Source organism: Scomber japonicus, chromosome 14, assembly GCF_027409825.1.
Source record: "Scomber japonicus isolate fScoJap1 chromosome 14, fScoJap1.pri, whole genome shotgun sequence".
In the NCBI taxonomy this organism is placed as follows: Eukaryota; Metazoa; Chordata; class Actinopteri; order Scombriformes; family Scombridae; genus Scomber; species Scomber japonicus.
The window spans coordinates 20,038,264-20,059,413 of NC_070591.1; the positions used below are offsets into that span (position 1 = coordinate 20,038,264).

The 21,150-nt window shown below is 40.3% G+C and overlaps 1 protein-coding gene across 1 annotated transcript in view; it reads right to left on the reverse strand.

The window, feature by feature from the left end:
• The window catches only part of dst (dystonin), a 105,341-nt gene that overhangs the window by 30,116 nt on the left and 54,075 nt on the right, over positions 1 to 21,150 (reverse strand). Inside the window, exons 39-55 of the mRNA XM_053333182.1 lie at positions 14,309 to 14,461; positions 13,946 to 14,179; positions 13,508 to 13,792; positions 12,330 to 12,878; positions 11,970 to 12,146; positions 10,728 to 10,851; positions 10,033 to 10,241; positions 9,587 to 9,904; positions 9,003 to 9,169; positions 8,769 to 8,925; positions 8,137 to 8,263; positions 7,914 to 7,964; positions 7,165 to 7,400; positions 6,906 to 7,035; positions 6,353 to 6,552; positions 5,747 to 6,245; positions 3,909 to 5,377 (exon numbers count right to left, since the gene is read on the reverse strand). Of these exons, the coding sequence (XP_053189157.1) occupies positions 3,909 to 5,377; positions 5,747 to 6,245; positions 6,353 to 6,552; positions 6,906 to 7,035; positions 7,165 to 7,400; positions 7,914 to 7,964; positions 8,137 to 8,263; positions 8,769 to 8,925; positions 9,003 to 9,169; positions 9,587 to 9,904; positions 10,033 to 10,241; positions 10,728 to 10,851; positions 11,970 to 12,146; positions 12,330 to 12,878; positions 13,508 to 13,792; positions 13,946 to 14,179; positions 14,309 to 14,461 (5,085 nt within the window). The remainder of the gene's footprint in view (positions 1 to 3,908; positions 5,378 to 5,746; positions 6,246 to 6,352; positions 6,553 to 6,905; positions 7,036 to 7,164; positions 7,401 to 7,913; positions 7,965 to 8,136; positions 8,264 to 8,768; positions 8,926 to 9,002; positions 9,170 to 9,586; positions 9,905 to 10,032; positions 10,242 to 10,727; positions 10,852 to 11,969; positions 12,147 to 12,329; positions 12,879 to 13,507; positions 13,793 to 13,945; positions 14,180 to 14,308; positions 14,462 to 21,150) is intronic.

Below are 21,150 nucleotides of genomic sequence, written 5' to 3' on the forward strand. Positions count from 1 at the left end.
CATATACTTTTTAAATATTCTGGCTTTTCAATGAATTTCCAGGTCCTTTTGCCTGCACTGTGCCATTTCTGATACTTTCTCAACTTAAATTATAAATCAAACTAAAATCAGACAGAGGGAAGAGCTTCTTCCTGAATCTTCACCAGTGACAAATAATATTTTAAGCAAAAACTTCAAAATATCCTAAAGCCCTATTTAACATATTTAAGTTTCTTGCTTTGTCTTAGCAACTGTCCAAAACGCAAAAAAAAAAAGAAAAAAAAAGCTAAAGCCAGAGAATTTGGGGCTTTTTTGCTTAAAAAGTGACTTCAATTATAAATTGATTATGACATTTTGTACAGCTCCACAAAATGTTATGATAAAATTTTCCATTAAATTATTAATAGATAATATTTGTTAAAATTTTAACAACACAAAAGGCTGACTCTATTGTATTTACCATAAACAATGTAAAGTCACATAATTAACTGTTCTGAAACAGCATTCAACTGCTATTCTATATCACTGCCAGAAGTGTAGTGTGGAAGGTGGTCCAAAGTATCATTTGCAAACTGGTCTTCTGGTGTTAAGGTTCATTTGAGGACTGCTTTAATATTTAAGATGTAAGCCTACATTGGACACAAAGACTGAAAAACCTTTGATGAATTAAACACTCAACATAATCGCCTTACAGCTAAACAATGTGAACTCCTTTACCTGCATAGCAAAAAGCTCACAGGAGTTTCCGGTTTCACTTTAAGACGAGCATATTGTTGTTATATGGCAGTGAGTAAGCAACAGAATGTGGTCCAAGTGACACTATTTTACCAACCAGAAGGTTAGGTTTGGTATGATTCAGAAGGTAGAAATTCCATTTTGACGTGCAAAGAAGCACTGATGTAATGTCTGAACAGAGAAAAGACACCCACGCCAACCCCCAGTGGTGTTGAGTCATTGAGCTGGCCTTTAAGGTACACGTAAAGATATATATATGCACAAAGACTTACTTCCTCAGTCAAGCTTCCACAAATCTCATGTGAAAAACAAGTGCAAACGCATAAAGTTAGGCGTGTCTCTTTCCAAACTTGACCTAAAATGGTAACAGCACATGAAAGAGACGAACCCAAGTGCTTGTCTTTTTCTGTTTATTTCTTTCTCACCGGCTGCCAATAAAGTCCACTTACCTACAGTCAAGTATGACACAATCATGTAATGTTTCCTTGGCATTAAAACTGCTGCAACTAAATAAAGAAACAACTCAAGTTCCAACACTACCTTGCTGTTTTTGACTATCTTTCCCATGATGAAGTATTGGTTCGCATGAATACAAAGGGGATTTTCCACCAGCAGCTGAGGCCGTGTATGCCCTCTCAACCCAGAGTGGTGACAAGACAAAGAGGTGGGGGGGGGGGACATGCGCCATGACAACGTTGCTCAGCAACAATTTAAATCAATCACTTCTTTAATAGTTACCCTGCAAGGTCTTTAGACTAAACTCCAAACAAAATACTAGCACCCCCTAATCACGCCACCCCAGATATATTAATCCATGTAACTCAACTGGAGGTTTGAGTTGAGGTTCGCATGAGTGCAACACCCCTTTAATTGAAAAAAAAAAAAAAATCCCTTGACCTATATCTTCAGACAGATCTGTGTCGCCTGCCTATACACATCTGTTTACATTGTGTTACTGTGATACTGTCTAATACCATAGATGAAGAAGTGTTTCAGAAATTTACCTCTGAATATGGGTTAATCCTCTTTTGGAAAAACTCTAAAAGAAGCTTTTAAAACATTTTGAATCTGTCTGTAAATCTTGCTAATGGCTATCTCTTATTTTATCCCTCACTGATACCAGTAAAGTCCTCTATGATTTTATAGACAATATGGAGAGGCAGATGAATTGACAGCAGACCCTTTGGACAATTAGGAAGCTATTCAGTATGTAAATAGTACTGCAAATGTGGTTACCTGCACGAAAGTTTAGCCAATATATTCTTAATACAATGAAGGAATAATAGTTTTCGGAATTATTATCAATCAATTATAAGCAATAAAATGTGCTACTAGTGCTACAACATAAAAAAATGCAAAAAGAAGCTACTGTATATAGGCAGTGTTATTTAAGCCATTAGGCTGCATTTTGTGTGTTTAATGATATATAATCACCATGAACAAATTAAAAAAGAAATTGTAGGCTAAATAAAGCAGTATACAACATTTGAATCCTTCTCACACTACATTCAGCATGGCCGGACTTCATCTTTGAAAAAGCCATAATTTACCAAATACTGTAGGGTTTGAGGCCATTTGAGAGCTCACGAACCATCACTTCACTAACTGGTATCTGAGTCAGAAAAGGCAAATTAACACTGACCTACCCTAAGCATAGAGTTAAAGATAATGCCAGGCTTTGACGGTTCAAAAGTGCCCAAATGTTAATGTTAAGACATCAGGATGCAGGCCCAGCTCCATTGCTGGAAGCACTGAATCAAGCGACGCCCTGCTGGCGACCACCTGGCTGTGACGGTCCTTCCCTCTTGCACCATCACTGCATATGGGCCGTAGCTCTTTTGTTAACACCAGATGCCCCAAATGAACCGGCAGTCCCCAGAGGATTACCACGTTTGTAGCAAGTGTGTTCAGTGAAGAGCCTGCTGGTAATCTCTCCTCTACTGCAAGATTTTTGTAAAAATTATTTGTGAAATTTTAGAAACATTTTGGAGACCTTAAATAAAACCTAGGATAGCTTTTAGGTTGTTCATAATAACAAAAAGATGAAAAAGATGAAAAAGATCAAATGTATGCGTATGTTGCACATTCTACTATCTAATCTTAGCCATTTGTTTCAATTTTGCTATGCTGTATTGTATATGAACAAACTGAAGAGGAAAGTGGTAAATACTGCATCTGTCAAAGCAGACATTATTGTGAAGAAATATTACACAAATATTCTACAGTCCTAAATGCATCATCTGCTAATTATTTTAAATTAGTTTTGTCTGTAACGTTTCACAATTTAGCATTTATAGAAAGCATACAAGCATTTAATCAACTGTTTATACATTCTACATTATAGTTGCTAGCAGAAATAAATGTTCACTGATGTATTTATCGACATCTGTAACTTTACCTGTGGTCACCCAGAAGTGGAGGCTGGTGTAAAACCAGATAATAAATGAGAACATTGTAAAACAAAGTTGTAATAATGTAAAATATGCCCACTTCAAATCATAGGACAAATTATAATACTTAAAATTAGATTTTGATTTTGTTCTTATATCTTCTAATAACTAAATTATTTATAAAAAAATGTTTATAAACCTTTTAATAATGTACTGCTTACTAAAAGTCAAGTGTTACCATTGTCTCAGGGACAGCAGTATCACAAAGCTAAATGAAAATATAATTCAGGCAAAAGCTGGTAACACAATGTTAACATGGCGAATCTGCACACTACCCTAGCACAAAAGACACACATCAAATATTCACCTTATTTCCAAAGATACGATGCATGCTGCATTTAAACTGTGGTTTAAATGAGTTTAAGAACTAAAATTGTGCCAAAGAGATGTAGATAAGGTTTTGGTACAGCAGCACCAGTGCAGTTCATGGTCACATTGGTTTCATTACTGATGTAGCAGAGAAATTAAACAAGACTCACTGTGTGAAGAAGACACAGTCCCCACAACAGCATTAAGTTCACCACTGTAGCAACACAAACTGATCCCCTCAGAGCACAAAACAAACGTGCACATACCACATATAGCAAGCCTGCAACTTAGGACTAATGTTCAATGTCTTCTACAGTGATTTCAAATATATTCAATCATTAATCTTAATCACTTTCTCATTGTTTAACCTGAAGAATGAAAATACAGTGATATGAAGTTCTGTAATTTGGGCCTATAAAATAAAATAAATGTTACCTTAAAGGCCTCCAATTGTTGATTGATGACATCTGTCTCCATGCCGACCGCCTCCTGGGATGCCTCCTTTTCCACAGCTCCACTAAGTTTATCTTCCACTTGGTGAAGTTTACCGTACAGCTCCTCTAGTTTGGTGAGCGTGCTCTGCACCTGCGTCTCCCTGCCTTTAGCTCTGTCCATCAATTTCCCACACTGCTTACTGAGAGTATCCAGATCTCTCTTCAGGCCTAGCAGGTCAGGTGAAGATTCAGTCTCTAGCATCTTCTTGCAGCTGTCCCCGGCGTTGGCTGTGTTGGCCATCAGCTCTTGTAGCTTTGTAAGAAAGCTCCCAATGCTGTCCTGCTGCTCCTTAAGAACAGCCAAGTTAAGACCCACTGGAGCCATGCTGTCCAACTCATCATCCAGGTCTGTGAATCTGCTGAACATCTCACGGATGTTGTTTTGGAACTGCCCGATACCCTGCAGTTTACCCTCCAGGACCTGGCATGTCGTCTCCAGTTTGTTGTTGAGGGTGCTGTAGTCTTTCTCTATGCTGTCAGCTTGCAGTAAGAGGTCTGTGACTCCATCAGCGTCTGGAACGTCTACTACAAGGTCCTTAGCTAAGTTCTTCAAATGTTCGACTTGGTTCTGCACTCCCTCCATACTCTTATGTTGGGCTTTCATGTTGGTTAAGTTCTTATTGCTGTGTGCCTGCACTCCTTGTGATTCATATGCATCCACCTGCTTCTTAGTCCCCTCTAGCTGACCCTTTGCCTCTTTGTAGGCATCGTTAAATTCCTTAATTGTATGCGAGATCTTCTCTAGGGATTCCCTTTTGTTCTGCAGACCCTCCACTATATTTTCCACTCTTTTGCCAATGTTATCCTTTTCCTCTTTTATCGCTTCAGTGTCAATATTGGCCACCTCCAGAAGGCGATCTGCAGCTGTGTTGAGCTGCTCCATCATCCCCCTGTGCTTGTCAACATCCTTCTGAAGAGCTTTCACCTGAGAAATTGAGCTCTCCACAGCAGCAGAATCAACAGTTAGTTTGACTCGTTCCTCACTGGCTTCACACTCCTGAATCCAGGTGTTGAGCTTCTCTGCATGCTCCTGATACTTCTGAGATCTCTGCAGAGCAGACTGAAGTTTGTCAGCCTGCTCCACTGAGTTCTTCTTCACCTCCTGCCAGTTAGATGAGAGGGTAGTGAGTTGCCCCTGTAGTGCCAGCTTTTCTGCACCATCAGTGTTCTGCAGAAGCATCTCCCCTTCCCCGATGATTGTGTTATAACCCTCCTCATGCTCACTAAGAGCCTTCTGGAGTTTACTGTGCTCCTCCAGGGTTTGTTGCAGGACCTCCACTTTGGCAGATATGTATTGAGGCTTAGACTGGTCCTGAAGCTTCTCACCCAGCCATGACTGGAAGTCTTTGGAGGTCTGATGAAACTGCTGAGAGCTGGCAAAGGTGGAGCTCAGCTGCTCGATCTGTTTTGCTACAATATTAGAAAAAAAGATAAAGTGAGTTATATGCTGAAACTTTAAATTATGTTAAAAGTGGAGCTAAAAGTTATCTGGGAAAATGGATGCAGATGGCTTTTTATATCATTCTACATTTCGGATGTAATTTAGTCTCAAAGCAGCTTTTCTACATAAAGAATTGTTGTAAAGATTTTGAACATCCATCAAACATAAAATTGAATTTTGACCAGAGTTTATATTTCAGTCTTAATACTCTACTTCAATTTAACCAGACGGGAAGTTGTTGTCATAGAATCAACATATTCCTCAATGACTCAACACGAACAGAATGGTTCCTTCTTTCCAAACATTACAACATTACATTATTAAGTTAAAAGGCAAACCTGATTTCTCTTCCAGTTGTTTGAAAGGCTTGCTGACACTCTCCAGCTGTCTGGCTAAGTCTGCTTTGAGATAGTCCTCAGTCACCATTGCTGTGAGTTCTGCATTGATGGCCTCAGCCTCCTTCAGCTTCTTCTTCTCCTCTCTCAGCTGAGTGGAGATGTTCTGGACTTCCTCTAACTGCTTCTTTACAGCATCGGGCTGGGTGCTGTGGGCCTGATGGTTGGTGAGTTGATTCTCCAGCTGAGTGGCGGTCTGGCTGAGACTCCTCAGTAACTCCTGAAACTGCCCTGTCTTTACCACAGCCTGGTCAATGAGACTGTCTCGCTGGTCCAGTTGCCCTGTAAGGCCTTGCCACTTCTGGGTGACAGCAGTGAGTTGCTCCCTCACCAGTTTCCCATTTGAGGGTGCCTGGTTGCCTGAGGTGCTTAGAATGGCAGAGGCAGCTTCTTCAAGTTGCTCATATTGAGGTTTTCGGCTCTTGAATTCATTCTGGAGAATCTGAAGGAAGAAATCAGTCAAGATTAACAATTAATCACAAAACCAGAAGAAACACATGTCCTAAAGAAAGGTGGACACTTCCCAGTTATTCCCAAAATCATGCTTACCTGAACTTGTTGCTTTTGCATTTTAAGCATGTTTGGGTCTATTGAGAGTGGTCCAAGCACACTCATCATCAGCTCTTTCTCCGAGAGCCACTGGCCAAGCTGCAGTTCAGTGGTTTGGAAGATGTCCAGGTTCTTGTTGGACTGCTCCAGGTGCTGCTTCCTCTCCTCTACAGAGCCGCTGATATCTGCCCAAGTAGCATCTAAGCAGGAGAGCAAATCACACCAGTTGGCATGAGTCAGCACCTTTCTGTGCACTGTCCCACTGTTCTGTTAGAAAACCAACTGTGCGGGACTTGGCGCTACGAATGTGTTAAATTAACTGGCGGGGCAGAGCGCAGGTACTGTGACAGACTCATACTCTGTTTACATGTATGTGTGTAGAGGGGAGATTACTAGAAAGGTACCAGTAATATTTTTGATATATGGCATTTTGTAAAAGCCTTTATTCAAAGCCCAGTGCAATAATGAGATCAGAACCATTCGACATTCTTCTGACAGTTTTCAGTGACATAAATTACCCAGGGCCATCTGGAAACAACACCTTGGTGCATACCTATTTCTGCCAGCATCTGCTTCCATTTTGCTGCCTCTGGGGAGTTTGGATGAGTCTCAATCAAGTTGAGGAGCTTCTCTCTTAGCTTCTGGAGCTGCTCTTGCTTTTGCTTCATGTCATCTTCAAATGCCTGAAAGAATTAAACAAATTATGAATGCTAGCTATCTGTGATATTCAACTTTGGTCTCATTTTCAGTGGAACAATTTTGTGTAATTTTAGAACAGTCCATTTGGTGGTGCGACAACAACACCTTTGTACCTTCTGCTGCTCGAGCTGTGTTTTCACTGAATCTTTCTCTGTGGCGGCATTGTTCCAAGATGATGTGGTATTTTTCATGTCCTTCAGCCATGCCATCATGTCGTCAACCTCCTTTTGGGCCCCTTTCACCTCTTGCACTGAGCTACTAAGCTCTGCAGCTCGATTCTTCAACGTTTCTCCCAGGCTTGTGTATCCCTCATTGACGAATGACATGTTCTGCTGAATTACCATCAGCTCTGAGGATATCAAAACATTTTTTGAAGTTTCCTCGGTTTTCATAGTTATAGTGTCATTATGAGGTTACAGTATGCTCCCAATGAGGCATTATTAATACAGTGGCCTTTAGGTACAGTATATTCAGATTATGAGAGAGTAAAGTATAACCACAGTTATTAAATAATGAATTTAGTGGTGTATGGTTCCCAATATCTCCCCTCTGGTTGAAGGGATCTCAGGGCCAAAATAATTTGAAAAAAGTTGATGAAAAATAATGAAATAACTCAAATTCCTCTGGTATTTGGTTGGTACTCAATTGCCTATTTTGAGCATTAATAAAACATTTATACATAAACTACTGAAATCTCTCTTTTTGTCGCTCATAATCTGAACATTCTGTTAAAACGATTTTCAAAAGTTGCTATTTGTTTGGCATAGTCACATAGCAATGTTTTGAAACCAACAACAGTGATGATATAGCAGACCACAAACAGTGTGATTACACAGCAGCATCCACATAAACACTTGATTACCTTTATTGGTTAGGTAGGAATGGCTCGCTGGACCACCACCATTAGTAAGAGCTGATGCAAAGACATAAGACAAAGCTTGTGTAAAGGACACGCAGACAGTCTGAGATTGTTGGCACAAGATGTTTCCATGATCTCTAACGGTTAGTGATTATACACTACTCTGAAGTGCACCCAAACATCATGCTTCCCATTCCTTTGAATGATTCAGACGTATGCTGCTCACCTGACTTGTTAGGGGTCTTTGTTTTGGCAGGGGATGTGAGGAAAGTGATGAGGCTGCATAGTGATGATCCTTTACTGTTCAGGTCTTGGACAGCAGGGCCTTTGGATGTCCATTCATCTAATAATCCCTGATGAAAGAAAATAAATGATACATATTGTAGGATATATGACAGCTAGCATTCATAACACATGTCTGAAATGTTATTTGAGAAATGCAATACTTAAAGAAATGAATTATGTCTCCTATTCATTTTCACTTTCATGGTGATTTTGACATTTTAGGATCGCCCTACTGCTGTGATCTTTTCAGTGAGATCCTGTGAAGAAAACTATCTCTCTGCAGGACATCATATTCTTTCACTCCCTGATCTGTCCTGAATAAACACTTTCCATGTATCTGTCATTAGTTGGCAGAGAAGTCATGATGAGATGTTGGGGAGTTTGGGGAGGATGGACTGTGATCTATGAAAACACATTTACAGCTATCTATTGCAAAACACATCATCTTCAAATTGTAGTGTCAGATGTTAAATATAAGTAGCTTCTGTTCCAACACTTTAAGTGCAGTTAAATAAAACATATATGGGAATAACATTGTCTCCATACAGACTTTCTATTTATCTGATGACTCACAGTGACTGTCTGCAGGTCCTTCTCCAGACTTTTCTCACTGCTGCTTGGCTGAACCACAGGTACTTTCTCAGTGGTTTCCTCCAGCCACTTGGTGAGGGCGCTGGCTGCAGACCTGAACTCACCCAGCTGGTCTTGACAGGTTGACACCTCATCTTCTCTGTAGTAGAGAAGAACATCAGTCATATACATAAAGTTAAGGAATATTTTTCCTTCCTACTGAAAGTCCCAACTTACTTTTCTTTGACAGTGTCTTTGAAGGTGGTAAAAATATTCAAAAGATTGTCCATCTTGCTCTGAATCTGGGCTTTATTCCCATCAGGGCTTATTTCAGACAGCTCATTGGACAAGGTCTGCAGCTTCTCCAAATCACTGGCATGTTCAGCCATCTCAGCTTTAGTGTTCTACATCATAATTAAAACAATCAGTCATTATTTGTGATCTATAATTATATTTTTGATTTACAGGACCAGTGTGTAAGATTTAGGGGGATCTTTTGGAAAAAATGGAATTATAATATACTCAAAAGTATGTTTTCATGAGTATATCATCACCTCTTCCACAAATCCCATTATGTTGCACCATCATGTTTCTAAAACAAACACTGGCTCTAGACCGGGCCTTACACATTTTTTGAAGCCACTGTCAGTTGCCCTACACACTTGAAAGGGGACGTGGTTGGGCGGGGGGGGGGGGTGCAATCTGCAACCCCGCCAATAAATCCTACACAGTGGTCCTTTAAAAAACACTAAAACAATATTACTGAAAAACACCAAGATGCTCATTTATGATAGTTAACACAGTACCAGTACTATGCTTACCTCCATTAGTTGAGACAGTTCATTGAATGTTTTCCCTGGTCCATCTGTCTCATGTAGATCTTGTGAACGCTTCATAACAAACTGTTGGGCTTTATCTGCAATATTCTCAAACAGTTCCACCTTCTCCTTCAGCTGCTCCAGTTGTGATACTTTTTGCTTATGCTTGTCACAGGCATCAGAGAAACGCTGTGAGAGAGCATCCATCTTAGACTGGAGAAGTGCTGCAGCAGAGGGATCTGCCGTCTCCACAAACTTCTTCACTTTGGCTTTCATGGCTGAGATGCTGCTCTGGCGGCTAGCTATGTCCTGCTCTAAGGCCTTAAAAACACAAGATAGACAACAGAAAAAATGTAATGGCTAAATGGAGTGAAATAAAAGGCTGGTAAGATAAAAAAAACTATTAACAGTGTATCATAGTGTGTGTAGTTATTAGAGTGTACACTCACTGCTTCTTTGCTGAGAATATCTCCAATGGATGCAGAGTCCAGGGGTATTTGTCCTTTCTCTTTCACGCTGTTCTCCACTCCCTCCATCCATCCCATCATTTCATCCAAACCATCCTGAACACTCATGGAGCGTGTCAGGGTGATCTGCAGTTTCTCATTTCGATCACTTACAGACTTAGACAGATTGTCATATCGCTCCACTATGTCATCTACAACACATGGAAACAAATCAGGTTATGTTTAAAAATGTCTAACTTCTTAACACAAGCAAAGTAAACATTTCAAAACAAAGCAGAAATTTATCTTGCATTTATGAGTTTATTAAGGCTATGCTTTTGGCGAAGGATTGCAGTATTTCACTTTATTTAATTTTTTGTAAATTTTTTGTTTAGAAAAGCAATGATGAACACTTTTTTTCTTGCTACTTTTCATGACAATCTGCTGGCTCATCAACCTACCTACTTAACATAACAAACTGTGCAGCTGACATTTAGCAGGACTGTGAAGTTTAGAAACTTCAGGCTGAACTTCCATATAATTAATTTTAAGTGTAAAAGTATATTTCATGTATGTATTTCAATGTCTGACATATTTGAATTAGAATATTTCCTGGCCTAACAATATCACACAATTTAAATCTTGAAATGCAAGTGAACAGCGCAAAACCTGGACCCTGCTTAGTTTTTTCTCCTCACCTACTGTCTCCTGGATCTCATCTGGGTTGCTTAACAGGTCTCCTTCAGATGTTATCAAAGACTCTGCTGTTTTACAGAGGGTGTCAACAGCAGTCTGATGTCCAGTCATCTGACCTTGCAAAGCCTGTGGATCAATAAGCAAGGAGAAGTCAGAAAATACAAATGGACTACATTTATTTAATATTCCCCAATTTCCACACACACACACACACACACACACACACACACACACAGCAGCTGGTCTGACCATCGTGAGGAAATGTGGTGTTCAGTGTGTTTTCCAACAGGTGGACAGAAGATGTCGGGGACCAAACCACCAGCCATCTGTTAAGTGGACAACCTGCTCTAACCTCTCTATATGTACTGTATTTTACATACTACTAATAGGTCATTCTACCAGTGTGGTGAAGAGAAGATAAAAACAAAGACATGATGATGGACAAGACTGTTTGGATGTAATTTTGGATCATTCCATATTTCTGATCAGGCATGTATTGTACCAGTCTTTCTTGACTGCTATACTTTGCAATGATTTGTAACCAAAGTCAAAAGTACAGCGTTCCTTGGTTGGCTCACAGGCACCTCTTATCTTGGCATATCTATGCTATAAGTCACTTCCTCCCAAAAGAGAAATGTTCAGCTTGCTGCAGCCAAAAGCTCTGACAGAGACAGTTCTGTCAGCCTAGTTTCTTATCCTCTTGTAGGAGTACGTAAGCTACAAATAGAGTTAAACTATTCACATGAGGGTTCGAATTTGGAACACAAGAGCTAAAAATAACTATGTTTGTACTTAAGTCAGTGGAAACACTGTATATGGTAAGGCAGGTCTATTGAGGCACAACCTTGTTGTAACCCAGGCAATACTCCAAGTGCTGCATGGAGCTTTTTTTTCTTCACTTTCTTTTCACATTTAGAACCAAACATCCATGATAGTTCACAGTTGATGAAGGTTAACAGACAAATTCATCATTAGTTTCACAGCTGCAGTTTCAACCACTGCTGGCTCAGGATACACTAGCCTTTTTGAACTTTTACTGTAAAAATTAATTTTCACCAAATTGTTATGCATTACATGCAAATAATGATCAAAGGGACATTTTCAATGACTCCACATTGGCGTCAAGAATTAAGAGGCCAAGACATCAAGATAAAAAAGACTATGAGCTTTTTGAAGCAAAATCCTGAGGTTGGTATTGATACTAGACTGGGCTTAAACCAAGTCTAGCTTGCAGTGTGTCTTGCCTTGGTCTCCTCCAGCTGTTTCTGCAGTGTCTGTGGGTCAGCTGCTATGGCCTCTGATTGCTGCTTTCTGGCCTCCTCCTCGGAGCTGTTGAGCCACTTCAAAAGACCAGCATTGGAGTCTTCATACCTGTTGTACTTGTCAACCACATCTTTGAGGTTGTTGCCAAGCTGATTGCACTGAAATAAATAAATAAAAAGATTATACTGTGTGTGGTGTGAGATAATTAACAGTACAGATTCCACACAATAACATAAAAAAATGCGGGGCATAACACAGCTTTCCTATAAAGAAAAATGCTTCCACCTAGTGGATAAGATAAGTCATTGCACACAGTGTTTGCTCAAAGCCAGACTAAATACCTGGGAATGTAGTTTTTTGTATCGACCGGCTGCTGAGTCCAACTGATCCTTGACAGCAGAACAGGTTCCTGAAGTATCCACGTGCAGCGGAGAATTTTTACCTACAGGCTCATCCAATCCACATGCTTTAGCCACATCAAGTACCTTCTGACCTGAAATGGTGATGAAGCGAAGGTCCCCTTTATGAGAAATGACATCCTCTGAAAAGCTCTTCTGTCGCTGGAGTTTGTCACTGAGAATATTGAGGGAGGCTGCAGGAGCCCTAAGCTCCTCTATCTCTCTCTCCGCCTGATGTAACCAGCCCTCAAACTCCTCACAATCATCCTGGAACTTCTTCAGCTCCTCCTGGACACACTGAACCTGTTTCATCTGCTGTTCAGCCTGTGTCAGAGAGGCTTCATAGCGCCCCTTCAGCTCCTGGATGTTCTTCTGCAATTTTTCCTTCTCCTCTGGAGACAGCACGTTTGCTTGCTTGTCCAGCAGAACCTGGGCTGACTGGGTGGCCATGATCAGGTCCTGCTGCTGGGAAAGAATCTCTTGATGACGAGCCTGTGGAAAATAATAAAGATTTGAGGGGACAGTGCCAATACCAATGGCCCTTTTTTAAACATTTAAACATAATTTATCTGCTATTTTTTACTTTTCTATTTACTGGTTTTGGATGGTCTTTTGCAAATACTTAATCAAGGACAAACTTTAAGATTTCCCCTTCATTGTATGTTTAAACTCTAATTTTAAGTCTGCTTGATACTATTACTATAATATTCTTATTTTCATTTTGACATACGCACACATTTTACTATGAAATCCATTTACTCACTGACTGAACTTATTTTTTCAGAAAATGTGCTGATAATGACTCGAAAATGCCAAAAGCAATGTCATAAATGTCAAATTTTAAAATCAACTTTTTCCACATAAGATCAAATTAACCATTGAATATTTGACATTGGAGCTTTATAGCTCTTGGCACTTCTTTTTACACAGATGTAGAAACTGATTATGATAAAATTATGATACATCATTTTATTTGTACTTTAAATATTCCTGCAAACGTCATTACTCCTTGTGTCTTAAAAACTTCATGATGACCTGCTTCAACTAAAGCAATGTGTAGAGAACAGCCAAGCACCCCAAAGATCATATAAACTACTGAACATTTTTGAGGCAAACTATACCTTGACTCTGTCATACTGCTTATCAAGGTCTAGGGAGGCGTCGTTCTTCCCATCGCTTTCCCTGCCAAAATCACTTTCAGTGGTCTGTAAAGCGTTTCCATTGGCATCGTCATTCTCTGCTATCAGTCCCTTGGCTGATTTCTCCTTTGGCAGGTTTCCATTCTCTTTGCTTATATGGTCAGTTTGATCAAGACCACTCTCGTTTTCATTCCCGATGTTGGATATCCAGTCCAGAAGACCTTCAATTTTGTTTTTGCTTTCTTCAAGCCGCTCAACAGCTGCTGCCTGAAGAGACAGAGCACACATAAAAACAACGATGAATACCAAACAAAATCAATAGAATGTGCTACAATTAAGTTTTGCACTGCTATTAATAATTTAATTTCTGATGCATTTCATTGTTTCAAGAGAACATATGGAGGTGATCTGAGTTCTAACCTTTTCACTCTCCTGTTTTATGGCTGTGGTTACAACCTTCTCCAAGTCTTTCCTGGACTCCTCAGCCCGCTGGTTGATGAGCTTGGCTTTGCTTTTAGCCTCTTCCAACTTACTTTCGATGATGGCAATTTGATCTGGCGTCAGCTTGCTCCGATTTTCTTCCAGAAACTTTTTAGTACTGGTGATGACCTCATTCAAAGCACTGGCATTTGTCAATACGTCTTTTTGCAGAGCCTTGAGATCAGACAGCAATAAAAAGTAAGGAACAGCAGGGTCACAGAATAAAACATATTTTAATTGATACAAATCTGATTGGACACATACTCTTTGTCTGATAAAGCCAAGAGAGCTAGTTCAACAAACCTGATGCTCCTGCTGGTACTGCTGCAGGTCTGTGATGCACCCTGCATTGTCAGCCTGTTGCTGATGACCAATCAGACGGTTCTCTGTCAGAGTGAGATTATCACAAACGTCCTCCAACTTCTCTGTAAACTCCTTATGTCTCTCCAATAAAGACTGTCCAACAAGAATAAACAACACCAAGTTAATATTAGACTCAACAGCACATTAAACAGAACACACATTGAACAAACCTTTGGGTTACTCCTAACATCTGAAAAGCTCAACGAACATTTAGGACATTAAAAGATGCAAGCTCAAATAGGCAACATGCAAATCCTCTTTTAGGACACTTTTCCTTTGACCTAACAATAGTGTAAAAATCCAGTATGCTGTAAACATGCTCGTCATTGGCAGCTTTGGTCTTGTGATGGTAATATGGACAGGAGGACATTCTGTACAGTGTGTTAGTGCATTTGTTGTGTCTAAAAGTGTTCCAGGTGAGAGGGTGCATTTGTCCACTGTTAATTTTTCACTGGTGTCTTGAGGCCTGTAGAACACAACCAGCAGAATGGTTAGTCTTTAGCAGTGATCAAGCATGCAATGCTGTTACTGGGAGAGGAATCCATAAAACTGAATAGAATACACAACAAAACACACTGAAATATTGGGATAAAAATGCTGCATACAGTTAAATATGCTTTTTGCAGTTAAAGTACTCGTCTAGTCACTCATTAATTAATCTGACACATGAAGTTCACTGATTCTGTGAAAATGTCCCTGCTCTGGCTCACCTGCAGGGAGTTTAGGCAAGATAATCAAATGGACCCAAAGGACTATTGCGTCACAGCGCATGCTCATCATTGGTTTCTTGTAAGTTGCGCATAAATTAAACTGTATTCGTTAACTCATTCATCACTGCAGGTTGTTCATTACGTTAATACATGCTGGTTAAAAATAGCCTACATATTTATACAGTTCATTAGTAGTGCTCTGCAGTAGCATGTATAATATCTGTTCTGAATGTAACATTGGGTAGGTTTGTCACAAATGTGAAGTGACTAGTCAGAGGTGTAAATGTTGCTTGTTTGATCATATTTTCATGCTGCAACTGCCAGCTATATGTATGCTGTTGTATATGTACTCTTCAGTTGCAGTCAAGAGAGACCTCTTGTGGAAATTTGGAGTACTACTTACATTAATATGAGGCTGACTCTTTCCAGCAGAAGTTGCTGCTACTGTAGTTATTTCCTCGATTAATCAGAACAGTTTGAACTAATCATATGTTCTGTTGTTGCTTATGTTCCTTTAGATAACCACAACTTCACGAATTGATAATTGGCTGGTTATTCATACTCAATACAGTATTTAATGTACATATCACCTTTACTCTTGTGGGACATTATTTAAGATTGTTGACATAACTCTGACAAAAGAGTAAGCCCAGACTTGTGTATGCCATGTATCTTCACACACTATAAACATTCACTATACATTTTAATTTAGGAAACCTGTCTACACTGTTGTTTTATCAAGAAAGTGTTTTTCTAATATTTCATAGGTTATCTGCAGGCAGACCTTCTGCTGGTTCTCCTTCTCTCTGGTTTCCAGTAGGACATCTAAGGTAGCCCTCTGGGTAACAAGCCTCTCTGTCTGTTCCCTGAATGCTCGCTGAGTGGTGCTGAGGAGCTTGAGGAGGTAGCTGCTCTGAGCTGGACTCAGGAACTGAGTGTGCTCAGAAATAAAACACTGGATATCAAATGTGACATCCTCTAACTTGAGCCGGGCCTCTTTAAGCAGCTGGCTCTCTGTGTCCTGGAACAAGAAAATATAGGAAAAGTTTTGTAAGTACTTTCCAGTAACTGATATTCAATGTTTTTAATTGGACTTTTAGGGTACCTTGTTTTGTTGAATCAAATGTTTCAGCATGTCAACATCACATGTGTTCAAATCCATCTCCCACATCTCAGAGTTATTTTGGATGAGGCCTGCTAGTTCATCAAGTTCGCAGAGATGCTTCTGGTATGTTGATTCCAATTGTGCCTTCAATCAAATCAAAAACATTTAATTATGCTGATTCAGATGTCATATCACTGTATTTTAATTACCAGCTATGAACACAAACCTGTTCTGTTTCCATTGCTAGAAGCAGGGAGTGACTTCTTTCTGCACACATTTGGGAAACAGCACTAAAATTTGTCTCTAACTCAAGATATGTTGAAGCCAGATCTTGATGGATTTGTATGGGAATGTTCTCATCAGCAGAGTTTACGAGCTGTTTGGCTTTCTCCAAATCTGCTGCCAGAACACCCGCCAATCTAGAAAGTTGGGACTCCAGCAACTGGATAAAAGTAGATTTTGTCAGAAACTAATGCATTTATGTAGTACATATTGCACAAAAACAAAGTATTGAGCATTCATGTGTTCATTTCTTACCTGACGTTCCTCTACTTGGATCTGCAGTTCTTCCAAATTGTTGCCTATGGGTGCCTGACTTAAGAGGTCTTTTCTGATATCATCTAAAACATCAGCATGATCCTGCAGTCTTCCAACATACTCCAAGTAATCCTGGATGGAGAACAACTGCAGGAAAAGAAAAGAAAAGCTGAGCAGATGTTACTTATGACAGAAGTTAAGGGGGGCGGGGGGGTATCTTAACACTGAAAAAATTGAAGAATTACCATATTTTTGACCTCAACTTTGCAGTCATCTGAGTTGGCAGATATCTGAGGAGACGGTTGGTGATTGCAGTGACAGGGTTGGTGGTGATTGCAGTGACAGGGTCCCAACTTATCCTCTGTTAACCCCTCATCCTCTCCCTCTGAGCTCTCCTCCTTGATGCTCTCGAGGGTGTGCTGCCGCTCTTCTTGAGGGCTGCCCCCCAGAGCGCTGTTCAGTGTCTCCATCACTTCGTGAAGCATTGAAAGGTCTTGGCTTGAGGAAACGGTCTTCAGAACCTGCAGCAGCTGCAGCTGGATATTTGGAGTCTCAGACTGCTCTGTCTTTTCATGGCCTTTTTCTTCCTGTAGTATCAGTTCTGGGTTTTCTGTGTCTTTGTTGTTCACACAGGGGGTGTTTTGCCTCATTACATCCATGAGAAGATCTGGGTGACTGCTTTCTACAAGTCCATGAGAAGTTTCACTCTCATTAAAAACACCTTTGCCCGAGGGTTGTGTAGTATCCTTATCTACAGTAACAGCTATGATTTCAGTATCTTGAGTTTCTGCCTTTTGTAAAGCACTGACATCAGTCTCCTCTCTCATCACTTCCCCCTGACCATCTATATGTGTCCTCACAGCATTAGAAAAGACTGATGGATCTAAAGAGGCAACATCAGATGTACTGCTGCTGTGAGGCAGGAAATCAGTAACTACTTTGTGATTCTCAGACTCATACATATTCAATCCATTTCTGTCTGGTTGAATATGAAATTCTAACTCTTCTCTCACTCTACTTTCAGACTGCCCTGAGTCCATTTCTGATACAGAAGACAGGTTTGAACAGGATACTTTTCCAACAATATCTTCATTTTGTTTATCACTTGTCTCTTTTGTCTGCACATCCCTTGACACAGAAATCTGCTCAGTTTCACTGCTGACTTTTAAAATGTCCCCATGTTGCCTCTCTGGAGAAAGCCTCTCTGTGCTTAACATGCCATCATCTGCTACACTGTGCTTTGAACCTAACAAATCTTTATCAATCACTACTGAATGCGGAGAAACTCTGGTGGCTGTATAACAGATTAAATCTTCATCTACGTCTACATCATAGCTGTTATGATTGACAGTGTTTGTTGCAGTGCCTTCATTGGAGGCATCGGGCAACAGAGAAGAGGGGTGCGACTGCTGCGACCGTCTCTCACCAACAAGCATACTCTGACCATTTTGAGAGTGTCTGGGCTCAGATTCAGTACTAATATTACTTTCTGAAAGAAGCACTGCTTGCTGAGGTAATGTAATTTTGCTGCCATCTTCTGTATTGTTTTTGTCATAGTTACCATGAGGACTGGAAACTGAGGTAACTGAACTTTCAACCAAATCTCTGGGTGATGAGTAATCTATACTCAGAGTTGGCTCACTGTCCAAAGGAGACTGAACAGCACTTGTGTAATTCTTTATTTTAGTTTCCTCAGACAACATATTGCAATGTGATGAGAACATGTCTAATTCAGTCTGATTCTCACTAACATTCTGATTTCCCACTTTGTTATCGAATCCAGCAGTGAAAAAGTCAATGGGTGAGCTGTCAGTTTTATAAGACCAATGAGCAGAAGTGGCATATTGAGTCTGGCTTTCTACATCAGTATTACTGTTAGGCGTTCTGTTGCTCAGACTAGACGGACATGACTGGATAGTTGGAGCAACAATTTCTTTCACAGCACTGGATACATCGGCTGTATCTATCAGCGGGCTATTGATTACACCCTGTGAGTCATCAGCCAGTAAATATGATTTGTCTGTGTGATGAACACACTCTGCAGTAACCCAATTCCTTGAGGAGGGTGAGATCATCTCGTGACTACTAACTGAAGGAAGGGTATGATGTGGACAATTACTGATCTCTGTATTACAATCTACCACTGCACCACCAGTGCTTTCCGCCCTCTTCCCGTCATCCTCCTCATTTGTGAGATCAAGCAACGCCCTCTCATTTGGCTGCTGTTGCATGTTTTCTGCTTCATTCATGTTAATGCAACCAAGATTGTGATAATCAGAGATGGAATGGTCGCAGATTTCTTTTTGGTAATAAGTGGTTCTGGAGTCTAAATTCAGATTCTTATCATCATCACCAAGTAATCTGGATTCATATGATTCACTCATAGTGATGGTGCAAGAAGACTGGAACTGGCTCTGCTGTTGCATTTCACACAGAGCAGTATTTGAGGATATGTATTCATTTGACATCGCATTTTCTAAATCAGACATCGTGCCCTCCACATCTCCTGGGACATTACTTTTTTCATCTAGCTGTAGAGCAAGCAGCTCCAGTCCTGTCTTATCATCTACTAGACCCTTTCTGAGAGCTGCCTCCAGATCATAACATCTCCCAGAGGTCACATCCAAAATGCCCCCTTCCTCTACTTGGGCTTTCAGAAGATGAACAGCATAGTCTCCCTCACACAAGTCCTTTGAACACAGAGCCCCAGCTAGAGGAATATCCATACTTCCTGATGTACTGCTCAGTGACTCAGCATTTAAATGTGGCAGGGGCTCATGGCGAGATTTGACTGAATAGTGAAAATCAATCATCCTTGATGGTGATCCAACATTTGTGCTGTTCACAGAAAATATTGCAGGAAGGACTGGAATCCCTAGAGAAGCTCGAATATCAAGACTTTCACCTGCATCACCTGACTCTGTGCAATTTCTGTTATTTTGAAACACTGCTCTCTCTGCTACTATAGGCTCTGTGTCATCCAAAGCTACATTAACATATTCTGAGAGCATCTCATCAGTGTCTTGATTTACATCCTTGTCATCTACATGTGTTTCGTCATCACAGGTCATTATCTTGTTGCCCAAGGAAACAAAACAATGAGGATCAAGTGTTTGTTGTATGTTTTTCATGAACTCTTGTGTTTCCTCACTTATGTGCAACGGTAACTCTAAATCATCCTGCGCTGAAAGGTCACCAACATTTAAAGTGAGGCAAGTCATATTTTTCTCTGTGTTTTCAGAAAATACTGGATCTTCAAGAAAAATTTTAATCATTTTAGTCAACTGTTCATCGAGTATTAGAACCCTCTGTTCTGACGTTGGATCGATGTAACTGTTCATCATAAGGTAGGAAATGAATAACTGTGTTGCCTCTGTGGGAGAAGGGATGTTTATTTCTAAGTCAACTGCAGCATTGTCGTATCCATCAACTCTGAGTTTTTTATACATAAGCCAAGATGAAAACTTTTCACTTAACTGCTCAACATCAAGAAAGACATCAGACATTTCTACAGATTTCAAAACCTCTGCTGTGTGAGTGTCAATCAAACCGTTTTGAACGGCAGAAGTGATGTCTACTACCGCCGAAGTTTCTGGAATGTAAAAAGCTGCTATTTTTTGACAATTACTGAAGAGACTGCTACTAAACTTGTTGGTGATTATTTGTTCATCATATTGTGATGATGTGGACACAGTTTGGAATTCCCCAGAGTTAGGCAACACAAGTCCCATAAACTGCTGCTGATTTCCAAGAACAACAAGTGAACTGCTGAAGCTCATCAAATCACACTGAACAGCTGTGTCTACCTTTAGTCCATCTCCCTTTTTGAGGTTCTCAATACTACTCCCAACATTGCCTGCATTTTGAACATCCCCTGGTCTTGATGTGGTCTCTTGATCAACTAAAACATCACAGAAAGACTTCAGAGTATTAACATCCCTCTCTGGTGTTTGTGATTTATTCCTGCTGAGGCACTTTAATATCAGGCTACTGACCTCACAAGGTTCTCCCCCATGCTCAGGCTCTAAGAGTGACACATTGTCAGCAGTGCTATGATTTATCATATCCTGACAGGTGTTTCGCTTTTGAAGAATCTCCACATAGGCAGAAGCAGGAATTAAACCACACTGAAATGCCTTCTCAAGGGTCAGTGTATCTCCTGTGTAGCCCACATACAATCCATCACTGACTGGTTTGACCTCTATCATCTTGATGACCAGGTCTTCACATGTGGACCCTTTCCTAGCTGCTGCCATGTCAGAGAGTGACACAGAGGAAACAGGTGAACTCTGTATGAGCTTACTTGCTTCATTCATCAATAGCGAGTGGCTCAGTGTGGATTTATAAACCAGATCTTGTTTGAGAGCATCATCCCCCTCGAGAGAGATACCAGGCTCAGACTGAGAGAGGTTGGAGATCATGAGTTGAGC